The following is an 18,076-nucleotide window of genomic DNA, read 5'->3' as shown; positions in this document are numbered from 1 at the left end:
AGCACCGAAGCTGGAGGAGCCCTCGCTTGCCTCAACTTAGAGAAAGCCTGGGTGCAACAGTGAAGATCCAGCACAACCAAAAAAGCAGATTAATAAAAAGAAGGATGGGCTAGATGCGAAGTAAAAAGGCTTGTCTTTGACTCTTCAAAATCATATGCCGGCAAGGTTGCAAGTCACATGGGGGGTGAACGGTATGGCGGAGAGGACACAGCTTTGGCCCTGGGCCCACAGGGACCCCGATCCTGACCCGGGACCTTGAGTGCACGCTTCAGTTTCTTAACCCATGAGACAAGGAGGTTTGGCTGAACTCAGTGCTCGCTGATGCTGTGAAGGCAGGATCTGCACAACGTAGGGGCTCAGCCGTTTGCTGAATGAATGAATGGGTAGGAGAATTCTTAGCCCAGGTGACTTCTGCGTGAGGCAGGGGCCGGGGTGACGGCAGGCCCCCCACCCCTCACCTGTGCCCCTTCAGCCCCTCAGGTTTAGTCATGGGATCCAGCACTTTGAGAAATGTTTGAACAACCCTGGATTACATGATCCCTCTGAGCATGTCACCCCCCTGGACACCTTTTACTGGGATAAAAATTGCTGGAGAAGAAACACGGTTGAAGTCGCACGGAGGGTGGGCCGTGCCGCAGACGGCTAGGGCTGGTAAATAGGGCCCCGCCGCCCCGGCGGCTGCGGACCACAGACGTTCTCGCTCGGCCCTGGAGTCAGCAGTCCCCCTGGCGTCGGCAGGGCTGGCTCCTGGAGATGCTGCGGGAGGACCCGCTCCGTGCCCCTCCTGACCTCTGGGGCTGCATTTCTCGATGTGCAGGCACACCGGCCTGATCTCTGCCTCTGTCTTCATGTGACGCCCTTTGAGTGTGTCTGCCTTGATTTCCTCTTCCTTCTGAGGACATCAGTCGCTGACACAGGGTCTGAGCAGAGGTAGATGGAAAAATGAATAGTGGTTGTAAGAGGATGAAGAGGAGTGACTGACTGAGAGTGAGTCCATCACCTAGAACTTTGATTAGTGCACTCGTGTTCTTAAAACACATTTCCACAGAGTGGAATCGTGGACTCGGCCTCTTCTGCAGGGCGAACGATGTGCAGGCGTGATCATTTCGTGCGTGTGCTGAAGCCACTTCTCCTGGCTTTTAAATTGCTGGACAGCACTCCACCACTGCCTTCCCGGTGAGGCTGCTTGTGGCCCCACGGCGTCCTGCACGAAGTAGACTCATCCCAAGTGGCGGCTGTTTCTGATGTTTCAGCTAGGGGGCCTGTGGCTCTGATGGGGCCGTCGGTTCCTTTGTGAGTCCTTTGGTGGGCGGGTGCTCTGGAAAGCAGGTGCGGACGGTTTAGCACGCAGCGTGGGGATTCGGACGTGCCCGAGGGGGCCGCACCTGCACGCGGAAGGGAGCTGTCGGGCCGCCCGGCAGGCCCAGCCCAGCCTTGCTCCCCTCCCGCCATGGGGAGCCGCGGAGCTCCAGTTACCCCAGATTGGAGCCGTGCGCGCGCCAGTCACACCACGTGGGGCAGTCCTGGGAAGGGGCGCGGTGCGGCCAGTGGGGCGGCGTTTTTCTTAGAATGTTTTGACTGACTTGGTTTACTGGTTGGCCTCCTGGAGAAATACAGGGTAAGGCTGTTCCCCTTGTCTCTAACTCCACTCAACACCCCCACCGTCTATGTAATGTGTACATATGTGTGGGGGGCTGACACCCCTGTGTATGTAATGTGTACATGTGTGGGGGGAGTGACACCCCTGTGTATGTAATGTGTACATGTGTGTGTGTGGGTGACACCCCCTGTGTATGTAATGTGTACATGTGGGGGGGTGACAGCCCCCGTCTATGTAATATGTACATATGTGTGTGCAGGGGTGACACCCCTGTGTATGTAATATGTACATGTGTGTGTGCAGGGATGACACCCTCCGTGTGTGTAATGTGTACATGTGTGGGGGTGACAGCCCCCGTCTATGTAATATGTACATGTGTGTGTGCAGGGGTGACACCCCCTGTGTATGTAATGTGTACATGTGTGTGTGCAGGGATGACACCCTCCGTGTGTGTAATATGTACATGTGGGGGGGTGACAGCTCCCGTCTATGTAATATGTGCATATGTGTGTGCAGGGGTGACACCCCCTGTGTATGTAATGTGTACATGTGGGGGGCGGTGACAGCCCCCATCTGTGTAATGTGTACATGTGTGTGCAGGGGTGACAGCCTCCGTCTATGTAATATGTACATATGTGTGTGCAGGGGTGATACCCCCTGTGTATGTAATGTGTACATGTGTGTGGGGAGTGACAGCCCCCATCTATGTAATATGTACATGAGTGTGTGCAGGGGTGACACCCCTGTGTATGTAATGTGTACATGTGTGTGCAGGGGCGACACCCTCTGTATGTAACATGTACGTGTGGGGGGGGGTGATACCCCCCACTGTATATGTAATGTGTACATATGTGAGAGGGGCTACACCCCCACCGTGTGTAACATGTACATGTGTGTGGGTGACACCCTACCATGTATGTAATATGTACATGTGTGGGGGCAACACCCCCACCGTATGTAACATATGCGTGTGTGTGGGAGTGGGTCCCCTCATCACGTATGTAATGGGCACATGTGGGGGGCGCTGACACCCCCACCGAGTGTGTAACTTGCACGTGTGGGGGGGTTCGATGGTGAACAGAGTGATACTGCACATTAAGCTTTTCTTTCCCAGATTAAACACACTGGCTTCCTGAAACTTAATTACTTCACATGTTATCTATGCTGACCTGCTGTTTTCTTGGTGTGGTCTAGCCTTCCTTGATTTTCTGCGTGTTTTCAAATATTTATCAGTTGCATGGAACTCCTTGGAGCAACAGCTTCTCAAAAATTTGAAACCCTGTATAATGTTAATTAAATCCTCATCTCATTTAATCCTGCCTCTCTCTTTCCCCTGCTGATTCATCCCGCTTTGATGATGGTAGGATCTCTTACAGAATCCATGGTCCAGTTGTGCTGTTCAAGCAGGACGGAGTCCCTGGAAAGCCAGACTTAGATGCAGACCAGTGCCGCTGAGGCCGTCCCCTTTGGGGCCAGAAGGACCCCTCTGGGTTGTCGTAAGTCATTACGGGATAGTCTGCAGCGGTGAGGAGCTTGACTCTGGCGTCAGCTCAGCCTGCTTTCAAATCCCAACTCTTCCTCTTTTCTTTCTGTTTGGGGAAATTCATTTCCTCAGTTTCAGTTTCCTCATCTGTAAAAAAGGGAACGCTTAGATGGTAAGGCTTCAGTAAGCATAAGCTGCTTCTGCTGTTGCTGGAAGAAAACCGCAGCTTCTGTTATAAGGAAGAGAAAGGATCTTTGCTCACTCATTCTGGATTCAGGTGACTGAGCTGTATCTATGATCTTAGATGTCAACTAGCAGGAAATGTGCTTAACCAATAAAGAATGTCTGCGGAAAACCTAGAGAGACATCCTCCTTAGTGAGGAAGTGTGGAAACGTTTCCTATATAATCACGTCCACGACGCAGGACCCCCGCTGGTGCTGCCGCCCTTCCCCGCGCCCCGCAGCCCAGCCCGGGCGTCAGTTGGGGCGGGCCGCGGGGAACAGGCCGGCGGCCTGCGCAGATGACCAGTGTGGAGAATTCCTAGGAGCATCTGGAGCCTGGTATCTGGGAATAGAGCTAACAGCCACGGTCCGTGTAAAAAGCTTAGGATTTGAACACATCCATGAAATTTTAAAGAATTTTCACCTGTATTGGGGCTCTTTATATAAATCGTTTCACTCTGTCTTTTGAGGGAAGGAGTTACTTGGTTTTGTTTTTTCAATAATTTTTTCTTTTTTTTTTTTTGCTGCACCTCGTGGCATGTGGGATCTTAGTTCCCCAACCAAGGATCAAACCCACACCCCATGCATTGGGAGCATGAGTCTTAACCCCTGGACCACCAAGGAAATCCCGGAGAGTTTTAATTAGTATAAAATCCCAATCCATAATGTATCACCTTTGTTGAGTATCACACTTTGCTGAGTATGGTTTTTTTTTTTTGTATCCAAAACTTGTTTATTGGGATGGTTTCCCATTCATCTTGAGACGGTGCTTTTAGCGCTGCTTCCGTCTGAAAGAGCATCCTTCTGTCAGCCTTGCTTTTCCTCCTGTGGGCTGGCAGAGGACAGCAGAGCAACCAGCACACAAAACTACTGTTTGTGCGTGGCTAAAGACGGTGGTGGTTTTATAGCATCCTGGGCATTTTACATCCATGAAATAGGAATTGGGGCTCTGCACCAGGCGCTTCTTGTGTTTCCTCCTCTCTTCCGGAGAGGGATGAAGAAGATCCTTTGCCAGAGGCATGTTCTCGTGAGGAGGTCATCACCACCGGAAAGGGCTGAGTCTGGTATTTTAAATATATTTTTTAGGAATGTTGCACTGTTAGCCTGTCTTTAAGCCTGTCTCGTATTTTGGGTTTTGAAAAGTGTATCTGTTTCATTGATCTAAGGAGAATTACACAAGACTTGTCACTTGGGCTCCAAGTGTCACAGGGCTTCTCAGTGTGTTTCCCAAATTCAGGGATGCCTCAGAGCACACTAGCATTTCTGAGGTTTTCAGCATGTTTGTTAGATCAGGTACCGTGCTTCTCGCCTGCGTCTCCACCAGCCCCAGAATCTACCCACTGAGCGCCATCCTTTTTCCTCCAGTGTGGATCCATTGGCCAGTTGGATTCGCTCTTGGCAGTGGTTCTGCCCATAACATCCTGTGTTAACATCAGGTGTCTGCCTTGATCCCCTAAAAAATAGCTTGGTGGTTGTGTAAAATAGAAACACACTCCAGACCGTTTCCGTGGCTGCAGACACCCCCACGGTGTTCAGGTGCCTGCCTTCCCGCGGTGCTTGTCGTGTGTACCGGTAGTTAGTCACAGCACGGAGGATGTGGGTGTCAGCCAGTGGCCTCTACGTGTACGTCATCAAAGGTAATAAATGAGAACCCAGGCATGCCCCGGGGAAAAGGGAGACTCTGGAAGCTTCCGATACCACAAAGAAAGGAGTACTGATTGACTTTACTAAATAGAACAGTACAGTTTATGCAGATTTTTTATAGAAAAGGAGAAGGATATACCTAGTGACATCATTCCTAAATTAGTATTCAGTTTTTTTTTTTAATTTTTTTAAATTAAAAACTTACGATTTTTTGGCCACGCTGAGTCTTTGTAGCTACTTTCTCTGGTTGCAGAGGGTGGGGACGACTCTCTGGTTGGGCTGTGCGGGGCTTCTCCTCGTGGGGGCGTCTCCTGCTGCAGACCACAGGTTCTGGAGCACTTGGGCTTCAGTAGCCCTGGTGCACAGACTGAACTGTCCCCACAGCATGCGGGATCTTCCCAGACCAGGGCTCGAACCCTGCCCCCTCCATTGGCAGATGGATTCTTAACCACTGGACCACCAGGGAAGTCCCAGGTTAACTTTTCAGTCCTGTGAAAATTGAGGCTGTAAGGACCTTAGGTGATCTATGTCTTGCTTACAGTGTGGGCCTTAGAGAAGATGTTAATTCTTTCTGGTTAGAAGATTATATTTACCAAAGCATATTCTGAGGAACACAAAACAGGTCTTTAGCAAGTACGGAAATGCTCCTTTGTTTCCTTCCTGGAGGTTCCACCGGCATATTATTACCATATTAAAAAGTTTCAAGATGTCCTAAAGTTAAAAAAGAAAAAACTTTTTATTTCAGCCCTGGTATTTTCCTAACTCATGCAAAAAGGAAGTAGTTCTATAACAGAAGTGATACATTTTTATGTCACCTGGAATACACCTTGGAGAAACTAGCAGGCTCTCTTTTAAACCTTGACACTGTTCATTTAAGTAGCTTCCCAGAGGCTATACATGGTTATCTTAAGAGTTGCATCTAAACACCTGATCTAATCTTTGAAGCATGTAATTAATGGATGCAGAATGAAAATATGTATAGCAAACCTGTTCTGAGTTTTCAAATCTGTATCATTTTGCAAAATCAAATAGAGGATTTTATTTCGATTCTTGAAAATTTCTGACTAGTAAGATACAAGTCAGATAATCTGTATAAAATTTTCATACTGAATTAGGTATCTCTCATCGACAGACCTAAAACATTACCCAAATAGTGCTTCTTACGTAGGTTCATTTTAGAGAACTGTAATATGTATTATTAATATTACTTTTCATACTGTTCATGGGGTTCTCACAGCAAGAATACTGGAGTGGTTTGCCATTTCCTCCTCCGGTGGGCCACATTTTGTCAGAACTCTTCATTGTGACCCGTCCATCTTGGGTGGCCCTGCACGGCACGTTTCATAGCTTCGTTGAGTTAATACAAGCGCTTCTTTCATGACAATTCTGTGATCCATGACAGGGGAGCCTAGCATGGTGCGTTCCACGAGGTCACACAGAGTTGGACATGACTTAGTGTCCGAACAACAACAATACGTATTAAGTAACACAGTGGCTTTTAATAGTAACTACCAAAAAATTGGCTCACTGTCTTACCAGTGAGTTGTAGGATTTCCGGCCATTTTTCTCCCACTCATTGAAACTCAGAAGATAGATTACTTTGTAGTTTTGAGATGAGTAGTTGAAAGCTGTAAAATTTTTGTAGGTAAGACATTTTGACAGGCAGCAGTATCACTTTGAAAGCTTACTGTAATTCACAGTGATCTACTCTTTTACTTGATAGAATGTTTCATCCTTGACAGAGTAGTTTTCATTATGTTGGAGCTTTTTGCATTTTCAAAAATTCCAAAAATCTGCCTGGTTTGTTTTGCTTTGTTTTGTTTCCAAATAAACTTGCTTTTGAAACTTCCCCAGCGGTCCAGTGGTTAGGAATCCGCACTCCACTGCAGGGCACCGTTGCCATCCCTGGTCAGGGAAGCTCCCTGTGAAAACAAAACTAGGAAACTCGCTTTGGGTTCGTGAAAATATGCGTTTCTTAAAGTAAGATCAGTTTAGCTTGCTCCCAGCAATTTTTTAGGTTCCTAAAATTTAGTTGTTCCATCTCTTTTCCAACATTTTTACTAAAAACTTTCCAGAATTTCATAGTAGTGAACTTTGTTTCAATTTGGGGGTTTTCTTTGATAGCTGCGTTGTAATCTTTTAGACTGCTACTTCATTTCAGATACAGGTATACATTTCTGTCTCCCTTTTGACCCAGATGGCTTCATGCATGTTTTTTTATCCTGTAAACTGTATGATATGAAATTTGCCCCTTTTAGGGGAAAAGGGGCATTTTTCTAAATCTCTGTAAAGACTTTTTTAAAGGCATAAAAACTACCATCTTATAGCCCTGCTAAAGAATTCTGACGTCTAAGCTAAACACTTCATTGGTTACTGTACCGTGACAACCTGCAAATAAATTATAATCTTTGAAAAAGCAGTTCAGCTTTTCAGACCAGAAGTATTAAGCAGTGAGTAAGTGAATCAGCAAGTGCCTGCCAGTCAGGTAAGACTCAGAAATAAAGCGGGGCTACTGGGTGCAAGCAGTTCATCTGCTTCATGTTCAGCCCAGTTAAAGCTATCAGAATGTAAAGGCTGGTCTGGACTGTGATTTCTATAAGCATTTGACAACAGCACGGTCAGTAGAGGAGAATTCATCCCCGTTGGACAAGTTCTTCTCTTTTATTCATTCTCATCTCACACTTGATCTGCGTCTCATCCGTTTTGCTTTAATGGAAGTCTGTTTAGTACTTCTGATTCTCAGGTAGAACTGAACACTTTCTCCTGTTTTTTGCCTTAATACAGTCGGTTCTTCCTTCTAAACAGGTACTAACCAAGGTCTGTTACACGGCAGTGGTTTATTAAGGCATTTGCTAGTTACTTTTATTGTCAGGTAGTAGTCTTATTTATCTATGAGAACTGTCCTACATTCATGAAAAAAATCCATTTTGTTTGTCCCTGAAGGATATACACTGATCATTTCTGATTACCTGGCTAGTAAAAGTGGAACTTCTTAATCTATTATGCAGTTCTTCCTGTTTGCACAGAAGGAACTCATGTCCCACACTAGATTTGTTGATTGCATTATTTTATAATGGAGCCTTATTAATTTCCTAGGTCTAGATACACTTCTTGATGGGGAAGAGACTGTAGGTCTGATTGTCCATTTCTACACAGTTTTCCAGTTACATGGCTAAACAGGTGTACATGACCAGCTTTTAGCCCCTGATCCTGTCCTCAGTGATACAGCTGTGGGGTAGAATCCATAGTTCTCTCTGGGTTTTCTCTTCTAGCCACACATTGGCTCTGGAGCCAGGCTACCTACTAAAGGGAATAAGCAGTACGTTGTGTTCCAAATCGGTGTACTGAGATCTGAAAACAATAGGCAAGGGTTACATGTATATGCTTAACCCCCTCATTATGTGAGTGCCCTCTCTGGTTTCCTGGCAGAAGCTATTTAGGAAGTTTGTGAAAGTCGTAGAATATGAATAGTCATAGTGTTTCAGACATCTATCTCTCTATTCTCTTTTCTTTGTTCTTTTTTCTATTTTATACCCTTTACCCTTCCCCTTCAAAGGCTTTTCTTTATGTGAAAATCCTATGGACACCCAAATTGAAAAATTATGAAAAGATAGTCGCAGGCCTTTGATGAATATTGAGCACTTTTAACAATTTTTTGATGAAACTGGTAGCGAAGAAGGTCCTGTTAAAAATAGAGTGAAGGCATAAATCACCCCATACAGGTCGCAGTGAGGGCGGTGGGTTCCGTGGGAAGAAGTCTGGATTGTGCCTAGGACGCGGGAAGCCCCCGGGAGGCGTGTGTGTCTGGGGCTTCCCAGGTGGCCCCCCAACACCCCCTGCCGTGCCAGTGTGTGAATCTTGTTTTATCTCCCAGACTTTCTTCTTTAGGCTGCATTCCCCCCATTAGATTGGGAAGTACTTGGCTAGACTCGGCTTTGATCGCGCTGCTGCGCGGCACCTGGCCCATATCCCGGCCAGGCCCTGAGACCGGCCGCGTTTGGAGGAGCCCCCGCACAGGAGGCGGCTGGAGAAGGTGGGGATGGGGCTCACTGAAGGCCGAGGCTGCTGAGGACAGCGAGGGCCCTCAGTGCTGCCCGAGAGCGCAGGGCGGCCTCGTGGGAAGGCTGCCTGGAGGGCCCGGGGCAGGACTCCACTCCGTGACCGCCTAGCCCTTCTTACCTCTGCGGCGTGCATGCCTTCCAGAATCCTTTCTGAGCATTAAAATGAGTCTCTTTCGTATGAATTCTTTTTCTTTTTGCAATGTTTTAATTCATCCGTGGCTTTGAATGTTCCGTCTGAGTTTCCCAGATGGCTGGGTCCAGCATTAGATTCCGCACGTCAGACACAGAGCTGTTGCCTCTTGAGCCCTCTGTTCGTTGCCCCCTGAAGTAACCGTGAGGACCGGGGCTGCTGACGCCTGTTGCTGCCCTTCCTTCTCCTCCCTGGCATCCCCCCCCCATAGACACACCCCTTGTGTAAATGAAGTGAGCCCCTGAGACTTGCTTGGTTGATGAGAGGGGAGTGACTCGCTCCAGGAGAAGCTTTCAGAGCTTGGGTACGCACTTGGATTCAGATAGCCTTTCTTTTTCTCTCATTTGTGGACTGGCAGGGTTCAGGGCTGGCGGCCAGGGTCATCCTATGCCCCAGGGTGGTTCTGCTCAGTGATTGTGCCAGGCGTCCCTGCCCATCCAGGATGGACATGTAGCACGAGCAAGATACTGGCATTTGCGTTCATCTCCAGAGGTTGGGAGTGGTTTCTGCAGCACACCCACTCTCTTGGACTAAATAACCTTCCTCCCAAATGTGGCCCTTGGCCCCCTGTCCTGTTTATTGTCAGTTTTCTTTTGTCTTTTATTTTTGCTCTTTTCAGTTCAGTTCAATTCAGTCGCTCAGTTGTGTCCAACTCTGCGACCCCAGGGACTATATCCCAGAGCCTACTCAAACTCATGTCCATTGAGTCGGTGATGCCATCCAACCATTCCATCCTCTGTCATCCCCTCCTCCTCCCGCCTTCAATCTTTCCCAGCATCAGGGTCTTTCCCAGTGAGTCAGCTCTTCCCATCAGGTGACCAAAGCACTGGAGTTTCAGCTTCAGCATCAGTCCTTCCACTGAACACTCAGGACTGATCTCCTTTAGTATGGACTGGTTGGATCTCCTTGTAGTCCAAGGGACTCTCAAGAGTCTTCTCCAACACCAGAGTTCACTGCATCTCTTCTTACCATTCTCTACAGTCTGGCTTTGTTCCACAATCAGTTGTGTGAATATGTTCTGCTGCAATGAAGTCTGACTTGTTCAGACGTTTGAGGCCTCTCAGACCTGAGGATGAAGCTTTGCCAGTTCCCTCACACAGTTCCTCTGGGGCGCAGGCAGGCATCCCACCTTCTGGTACGAGGAGGAGTGTCTGCGGTGTGCAGGCACATGAGGAGGGGCATGGGGACTCCTGAAGAAAGAGCCGACAGTTCTCATTTAGCCCAGCAGTCACCTGCTGGGGAGCGTCAAAGCCAGCCTTGTCCAGTAGAACTGTGATGAGAGAAGTGTCCTGTCTCATATTTGCAGGGTCACCGCTAGCCACGTGTGACTATAAGAGCACTTGAAATGCGGCTGAGGAACTGATTTTTAAATTTAAATAGCCAGTGTGACTAGAGGCCGCTGTATTAGACAACGCAGTAAGGCTCTAGAGCAACACTGGGGTGACATAATGTTAGGTGAAAAATGCAGGATATGAAAGTATATATTCGTATTTAATATGTAGAAGTAATGAAAGCTTTTAAGTTCTATGTGAAAATAGTCACATAAACACTGACGATCATATCACTATATTAACAGTGAACTGTAGTAGAGTGGAGGAATTGTATATGTCTGCTCTTCTGTTTACATATTTTAAAAAATCCTTTAAAAAAAAAACTTTATAGCAAAAATGTGTATTATAAATTTGCGCGTAAAGAAAAGGGCTCTGAGACCCTAAAAGAACGCTTCAGCAAGTGAATATTTGAGCAGAGCTGCGCAAGATTTACACTTGGCCCGAAGAAGCCGGGTTTACGGCTGTTTGCGGTCTGCTGCTCTCTGATCGGCTGTGCTGTGACACAGGTCACCTGAGAAGACAGCCCAAAAGTAACACGAATGTCCCGTGTCAGAAAGAGAGCGTGCTTTTTGAAATAATTTTTATGAGTTTTTGAGCAAACCTAAAAATACGTATGTCACCAAAAAAAGAAGGGAGTGGGGGGGAAGTACCTTAGTATGTTTTAGTTTCTGCCGGTGTCTTTTCTGCTTGAGCCTGAGGAAGCTGAGCTGCAGTGTCTCCTATAGCTGTCTAAGGACCCTGACCGGAGGTGCCGTTTGAATTGTTCTCATCGCTGCTGGTGGTGGTACAGAGAGTGAGACGACGGCCACCGTTTCTTACAGCATTGCTGCATAGGGGAGGAAATTTTGAAAGGTCAGTGGACTTCTTCAGACCCACCCCCTCAGCACTGCCAGCCCTGCAGGGGGAAAAAAAACTGCTTCATCATTAAATTACTCATTTGAAGATTGTGGCATTACCAAGTTTTGTCTGGCAGTTTGTTGAAAAAGTTCTTATGTAATGACTTAGCTGCTTAGATGTGTTTTCCTTTCTCCTAGATAGAGAAATCATTTGGGACTAATTATATCACTCTGAAAACACTTGGACCAGATAATTAAAGAATTAAATGCGTCCATTTTTAGGAGTCAGTTTGTTCTAGTTCCCGTAGGTGTCACAGGCCCCAGGGCCCTGATGACTGCTGGAGACGGAGGGTGACGCGAGGCTTCTTGTGTGGGGGGCGGGGGTGGCGTGGGGAGTGAGCGGGTCTTGACGGATGCCCCCCGGTGCCCCCCTCCCACTCCACCAGGCTCATATTAATAACTCGGCCTGGAGGCTCTCGTCAACTCCCAAGTCTTTGGGGGGTGATGTTCATTCACTCCCGGGACTATTTGTAATTCTAGAGCCCTTGAAACACGTGGTGCAGTAGGCCGCACAAGGAAAGTGGTGTGTGCTGAGCGCCTGCGTCTGTATTGCTGGGGACAGTGTGGCCCAACAGTGCATCTGCGCGCGGTCCAGACCACGGAACCGGCCGAGGGGTCCATGGCGCTTCTGCGGATGCGCGTGGCTCAGAACACGGGAGACGGGCCGAGGGGTCCATGGCGCTTCTGCGGATGCGCGTGGCTCAGAACACGGGAGACGGGCCGAGGGGTCCATGGCACTTCTGTGGATGCGCGTGGCTCAGAACACGGGAGACGGGGCAGACGGGTCCGTGGCGCTTCTGCGGATGTGCGTGACTCAGAACACGGGAACCGGGCCGAGGGGTCCATGGCACTTCTGTGGATGTGCGTGGCTCAGAACACGGGAACCGGGCCGAGGGGTCCATGGCACTTCTGTGGATGCGCGTGGCTCAGAACACGGGAGACGGGGCAGACGGGTCCATGGCGCTTCTGCGGATGTGCGTGACTCAGAACACGGGAACCGGGCCGAGGGGTCCATGGCACTTCTGTGGATGTGCGTGGCTTAGAACACGGGAACCGGGCCGAGGGGTCCATGGCGCTTCTGCGGATGCGTACAGCCCAGAACACGGGAGACGGGGCAGTCGGGTCCATGCCGCTTCTGCGGATGCGTACAGCCCAGAACACGGGAGACGGGGCAGACGGGTCCATGGCGCTTCTGCGTCCATCCTCTGCACTCCGCCACCTGAGCTCTTGGCAGTCCCATTGGAAGTTGTGCTAGAGACCAGACTGTTCCTCACAAAAGCAAAGACTCTGCTATGACTAGAACTAGGTTATTGTAAATGAAGGTGATTTCATAGTTTTTTGTTTTTAAGGATAGTGAGGAAATTGAGTATTTTTTGTACTAAAAGCCTAACGTATTTTACATTATTACTGTTCTTCAGATAATCGTATTAGTGAAGAGTCCTGTAAGCGTAAGCAGACAGTTGACAAGGGGAGTTTACAGTAACACCACCTTCCCTTGGTAGGACATTTCGTGAAATGCAGAGGCCACAAGTGCTTGGAGGCGTTTCTCACTGGCTCATTGCAGCAACCTTGTGAGACGTCAAGAGGTCGGGAGCAAGGAATTACTGTTCTCTTTTACAGATAAGTTATGGGCCCCAAACCTACGTTGGTGCTCTTTCCACTCGTCTTTCTTGCCTTTGAGAATTGAAGATGGCATATCCTTCCATGGGCATTTGATTAGCTATATATATATATATATATATATATAGGTTTCAAACCATTTAAAATTTAAAGTAAAAAAGACAAAAGAAATTCTAAAATGAGACTATCATTGTTGGACCTTTAAAATTATCATTTATTCAGCCCACTCTTTAGAATCAGTTCAGTTCAGTTCAGTTGCTCAGTCGTGTCCGACTCTTTGAGACCCCATGAACTACAGCACGCCAGGCCTCCCTGTCCATCACCAACTCCTGGAGTTCACCCAAAGCCATGTCCATTGAGTCAGTGATGCCATCCAACCATCTCATCCTCTGTCGTCCCCTTCTCCTGTCCTCAATCTTTTCCACCATCAGGGTCTTTTCAAATGAGTCAGCTCTTCCCATCAGGTGGCCAAAGTATTGGAGTTTCAGCTTCAGCATCAGTCCTTCCAATGAACACCCAGGACTGATCTCCTTTAGGATGGACTGGTTGGATCTCCTTGCAGTCCAAGGGACTCTCAAAAGTCTTCTCCAACACCACAGTTCAAAAGCATCAATTCTTCGGCTCTTAGCTTTCTTTGTAATCCAACTCTCACATCCATACATGACCACTGGATGATTTAGGTTAATTGTGCATGGGAGAAAGATGCTCAAGATAATTTGAAGGTTCTTGGTTCTTTTTTTCTCAGTGTAAACCTTTGTAGAAGAAAAAGTTGGGAAAATGGGACAAAACAGCCTTTGAATATATACTGTTGTGTTTTTTCTTTTTTTTAGAGAATTTTAACTAAATGCAATTTACCTTCACGCTAACTAGACTTCATGTTCTGGAATGAGTGTGAAGGTGAATAGACAGAGTTTGGCATTTTGGTGTTTGCCAGCTGTGTTCTTGAACTTGCCAGGTGAATGATAAGTGGATTTTGCATATGCTTGTCAGCTCCGGGCATAAAAAGCCATAAACGTGGTTAAACAGGTAACTTTCAGTTCAGAGCTAGAATATAAAGGCTTCCATTGGGTCAAATGTTTGCTCCTCTGCCAAAGGCTTGCAGCTTGGGAGAAGGGAAGCTTAGTTAACAGCCCAGTATTTATACCTGGGTCACCTGTTAACAGTTCAGGTTAACAGCGAGGAGCTTCGGGAACATTCAGACCTGCCTTCGTGGTGGTGGCGTGCTTCTGTCTCAGACCCTTGTTAAGGTCCTCTCCCCGCGCGGCCCAGATGACCACGTAGTCTGATGCTCCTCTCCCCCGACACACCAACCTTTCCTCTCTCCTTCAGTCCTCTGAGTCTGTTCTGTGTAGACAGTAAGAGTAAACTATAACCCCTAATGACTAAGGATATGGGCAAGTTAAAATCTGTATGAAATCAACTATTGAACACATGATAGCAAGAATCTCTTAGGGGTAATGATGCAAGGCTTTAACTGGCTTTGATGAGATTCTGAGCATTCAGCGTATTTTGCTTTATTTTTGTCTCTCACCTCCTTCTTGGTTCCTTCCCCCTGGCTAACTCTCTTAATGACAATAGAGAGAATCCCACAACCATGTTTTAAAGTAAACATAGTACACTAAAACGGTTTTTTTGTTTCAGTCGGTCTTTACAGTGAACCGAGTCTGTCGTGTGAATTTTTAAAGTCTTTATGCATTTAAACAATGGGGGAAAGCCTTCCACTAAGTTGTTCGCAGTGAAACAGATTTTTAGAAGTTCTCTGGCCAAGACAATTAACATACCGTTCATTAATGATGTTCTTCTGATTCCACTGTACTGTGGATCTGATGTATATTGTTGGATTCAGTTTCCTGAGCTTTTGTTTAGAATTTTTGGCATCTGTGTTCATGAGCCATAGTGGTCTGTAATTTAGTTACAATGTCTTAGTCTGGGTTTGAGAATGATACTGGCCTCTAATGTGATTTGGAAAGTAATATCTCCTCTTCAGTTTTTGAGAACAGTTTATATAGATTTGGCATTGTACTTTCCTTAAATATCTGGTAGAATTTACCTTTGAAGCCAGCTGGGCCTGGAAGTTTGTTTGTGGGAGAGTTTTAAATGGTAAACCCAGTTCCTTTTATAGGTACAGGGCGACTCATTCTGCTTCTCCTTGGGTGAGCTTTGGAGCTCTGTGTTTTCAAGGAATTTATCCATTTCATCTGCATTCATTTTATCTCGTTTTGTTGGTGTGAAGTTTTTTCTCACATCGTCTTGTTATCTTTCTTACATCTGTGGAGTCTGCAGGGACCTCACCGCCCTTGTTCTTGACATTGGTAGTTATGTCTTCCCTCCTTCCTGAGCAGCCTGGCTGAAGGTCCATTTTGTTGTCTAAAAGAACCAGCTTTTGATTTCGTTCTTTTTCCATTTTCTGTTTCTTTGGTTTCTGCCCTCATCTTTTATTTCTGCTCCCATCTTTTATTTCCCTCGTCTGCTTAGCTTAGGTTTCACTTGCTCTTCTTTTTCTAATTTCTTAAGATGAGAATTGAGGTCATCAATTTGAGACCTTTTCTGATATAGGCTCTTTGTGCTAAAAATACTTCCCCCAAATACTGCGTTAGTGGCAACCTAAAAATATTGATACGTTGTGTTTTTATTTTCATTCAATTTAACATACTTTCTAATTTCTCTTTTGATTTCTTGTTTACCCTATTGGTTATTTAGAAATATGTTCTTTAGTTTTCAAATATTTGGGGAATTTTCCAGACATCTTTCTGTTATTAATTTGTAATTTAATTCCATGTGGTCAGAGAATATACTTTATATGAGTCGAATCCTTTTGTTGCAACTTTTTCTGTGGTCCAGGATATAGCTTGTCTTAGTCCATCCTAAAGGAGATCAGTCCTGGGTGTTCACTGGAAGGACTGATGTTGAAGCTGAAACTCCAATACTTTGACCACCTGATGTGAAGAGCTGACTCATTTGAAAAGACCCTGATGCTGGGAAAGATTGAGGGCAGGAGGAGAAGGGCACAACAGATGGTTGGATGGCATCACTGACTTGATGGACATGAGTTTGGGTGGACTCTGGGAGTTGGTGATGGACAAGGGAGTCCTGTCGTGCTGTGGTTCATGGGGTCGCAAAGAGTCGGACACGACTGAGCAACTGAACTGAACTGAACTGAGGTCAAGGTGGTTGGTAATGTTTTTTAAGTCCTCTATAGAGGGCCTTCCTGATTTTCTGTCTCCTGCTTCTTTCAGAGACTGAGAAAAGGGATACTGAAATCTAGCGTGCTTTGTGGATTTGTCTGTTTCTCTTTGTAGTTCTGTCAGTTTTATTCGTGTATTTTGGAACTCTGCTATTAGAAGTATTTTGATGAATTGACCCCTTAATCATTATGAGATCTGGTGTGTCAGGTATTAATGTAAACACTCTGGTTTCCTTTTCATTCATGTTGGCAGGGTATGTCTTCTCCCGCCCTTTTACTTGTAACCTATTTGTGTCTTTACTCTTAATCTAGCATTTTTAGCATATTTTTTTATAGTTGGGTCTTGCTGTTTTAAAATCCCATCTGACCATCTCTGCCTTTTAATTGGTTGTTTATGCCATTTAAATCTATTACGGTTATTAACAGCTATCTTATCACAGTCTGTCTTTAAGAGATACTATACCATTTCATGTGATGTATAAGTACCTTATAATACTGTTCCATTTCCCCACTCCTGGTCTTTATGCCGTTACTGTCATACATTTTACTTACGCATATGTTATAAACTTCACAACGTGTCCTTACCTTTGTTTCTGTTAACCTTCCCGTTATCTATATCCCTGACCAGGAACTGAAACTGGGCCCCCAGCAATGGAAGCATGGAGTCCTGGCCACTGGACTCCCAGAGAAGTCCCTCAGTTACCTTTTTTTTTTCTTTTTGGCTGTATTACTGTGTGGGCTTTTCTCTAGTTGCAGCGAGTGGAGGCTAGTCCCTGGTTTCGGGGCGCGGGCTCTAGAGCTCAGGCTCAGTCGTGTGCATAGACTCAGTGGTCCTGAGCCGTGCGGGAGCTTCCCCGACCAGGGATCACACCCGTGTCCCCTGCGCTGGCGCGCGGATACTTAACCGCCAGATCACCGGGGAAGCCCTCCTCTGTTTTAAATATCTTAATATCTTAATAATGTTTAAATATCTTTTGAAGATATTTAAGTAACAAGACAATTTTAAGTTTCTGTCTGTGGTGCTCTTGTTCCTTTGTGTGCATTCACATTTGTTCTGTTCTTTTTCCTTCTGCCAGAAAGACTTCCTTTAACATTTCTCTTAGGGCAGGATTGCTGGTGATGCTGTCTTTCATCTTTTTCATGTCTGAGGAAGTCTTATTTTTCAACTTCACTTTGAAATACGCTTTTGTTGAGAATTCTCAGTTGACAGATTTTTTTGCTGTTGTTTCAGTACTTTAAGGTTTCTGCCCTGTTATCTTCTCATTTGCATTGTTTCCAACAATCTGATGTCATTCTTTGTTCTGTTCCCCCTAGTGTGCTCTGCACCCTCCACCACTAAGATTTTTATCACTGGTTTGAATAGTTTCATTATGTGTTGATGTCTATGTGTTTCTTGTGTTTAGAGTTTATTGAACTTTGTGGATCTGCATGTTTTGGTTTTGATCAAATTTGGAAAAATTTTGGCCATTATTTCTTCAAAAACTTTTTTTCTGTCCTCTCTTTTCCAATGTGTAATTGTAATATGTAACAATTCTCTCTTCCAATATATAGTTTTCTGAAAGTTATCACACAGCTCGCTAAAACTGTTAATTTTTAAAAATTCTCTTCCTCTCAGCATATTTCGTTTTATATAGTTTTTGTGTATGTGTGTGGTTTAAGATTCAGTAATCTTTTCTCCTCAAATGTCTAATCTGCCATTAGTTCCATCCTATATTTTTAATCTCAAACATTGTAGTTTTTATCTTTAGATATTTGATTTTTATCTTTTTGAACTTATGGAATATAGTCATAATTTCTGTTTTAAAGTCTTTTTCTCCTTGTTGTAGCTGTTGTGTCAATTCTGGA

The 18,076-nt window shown here is 45.8% G+C and overlaps 2 protein-coding genes across 5 annotated transcripts in view; one reads left to right on the top strand and one right to left on the bottom strand.

Annotated features, from left to right (window-relative positions):
- Nucleotides 1-18,076, top strand: part of KIAA0232 (KIAA0232 ortholog) — an 81,510-nt gene that overhangs the window by 13,459 nt on the left and 49,975 nt on the right. The window lies entirely within an intron of this gene.
- LOC136152938 (small ribosomal subunit protein eS27-like) lies at nucleotides 4,077-4,327 on the bottom strand. Its single transcript, XM_065914501.1, has one exon. It carries the CDS (start codon nucleotides 4,324-4,326, stop codon nucleotides 4,078-4,080), a length of 249 nt encoding a protein of 82 aa, XP_065770573.1. The 5' UTR covers nucleotide 4,327; the 3' UTR covers nucleotide 4,077.

This window comes from Muntiacus reevesi, chromosome 22 (assembly GCF_963930625.1).
Source record: "Muntiacus reevesi chromosome 22, mMunRee1.1, whole genome shotgun sequence".
NCBI classification, from domain to species: Eukaryota; Metazoa; Chordata; class Mammalia; order Artiodactyla; family Cervidae; genus Muntiacus; species Muntiacus reevesi.
This window is presented reverse-complemented; position numbering and strand designations above follow the sequence as displayed.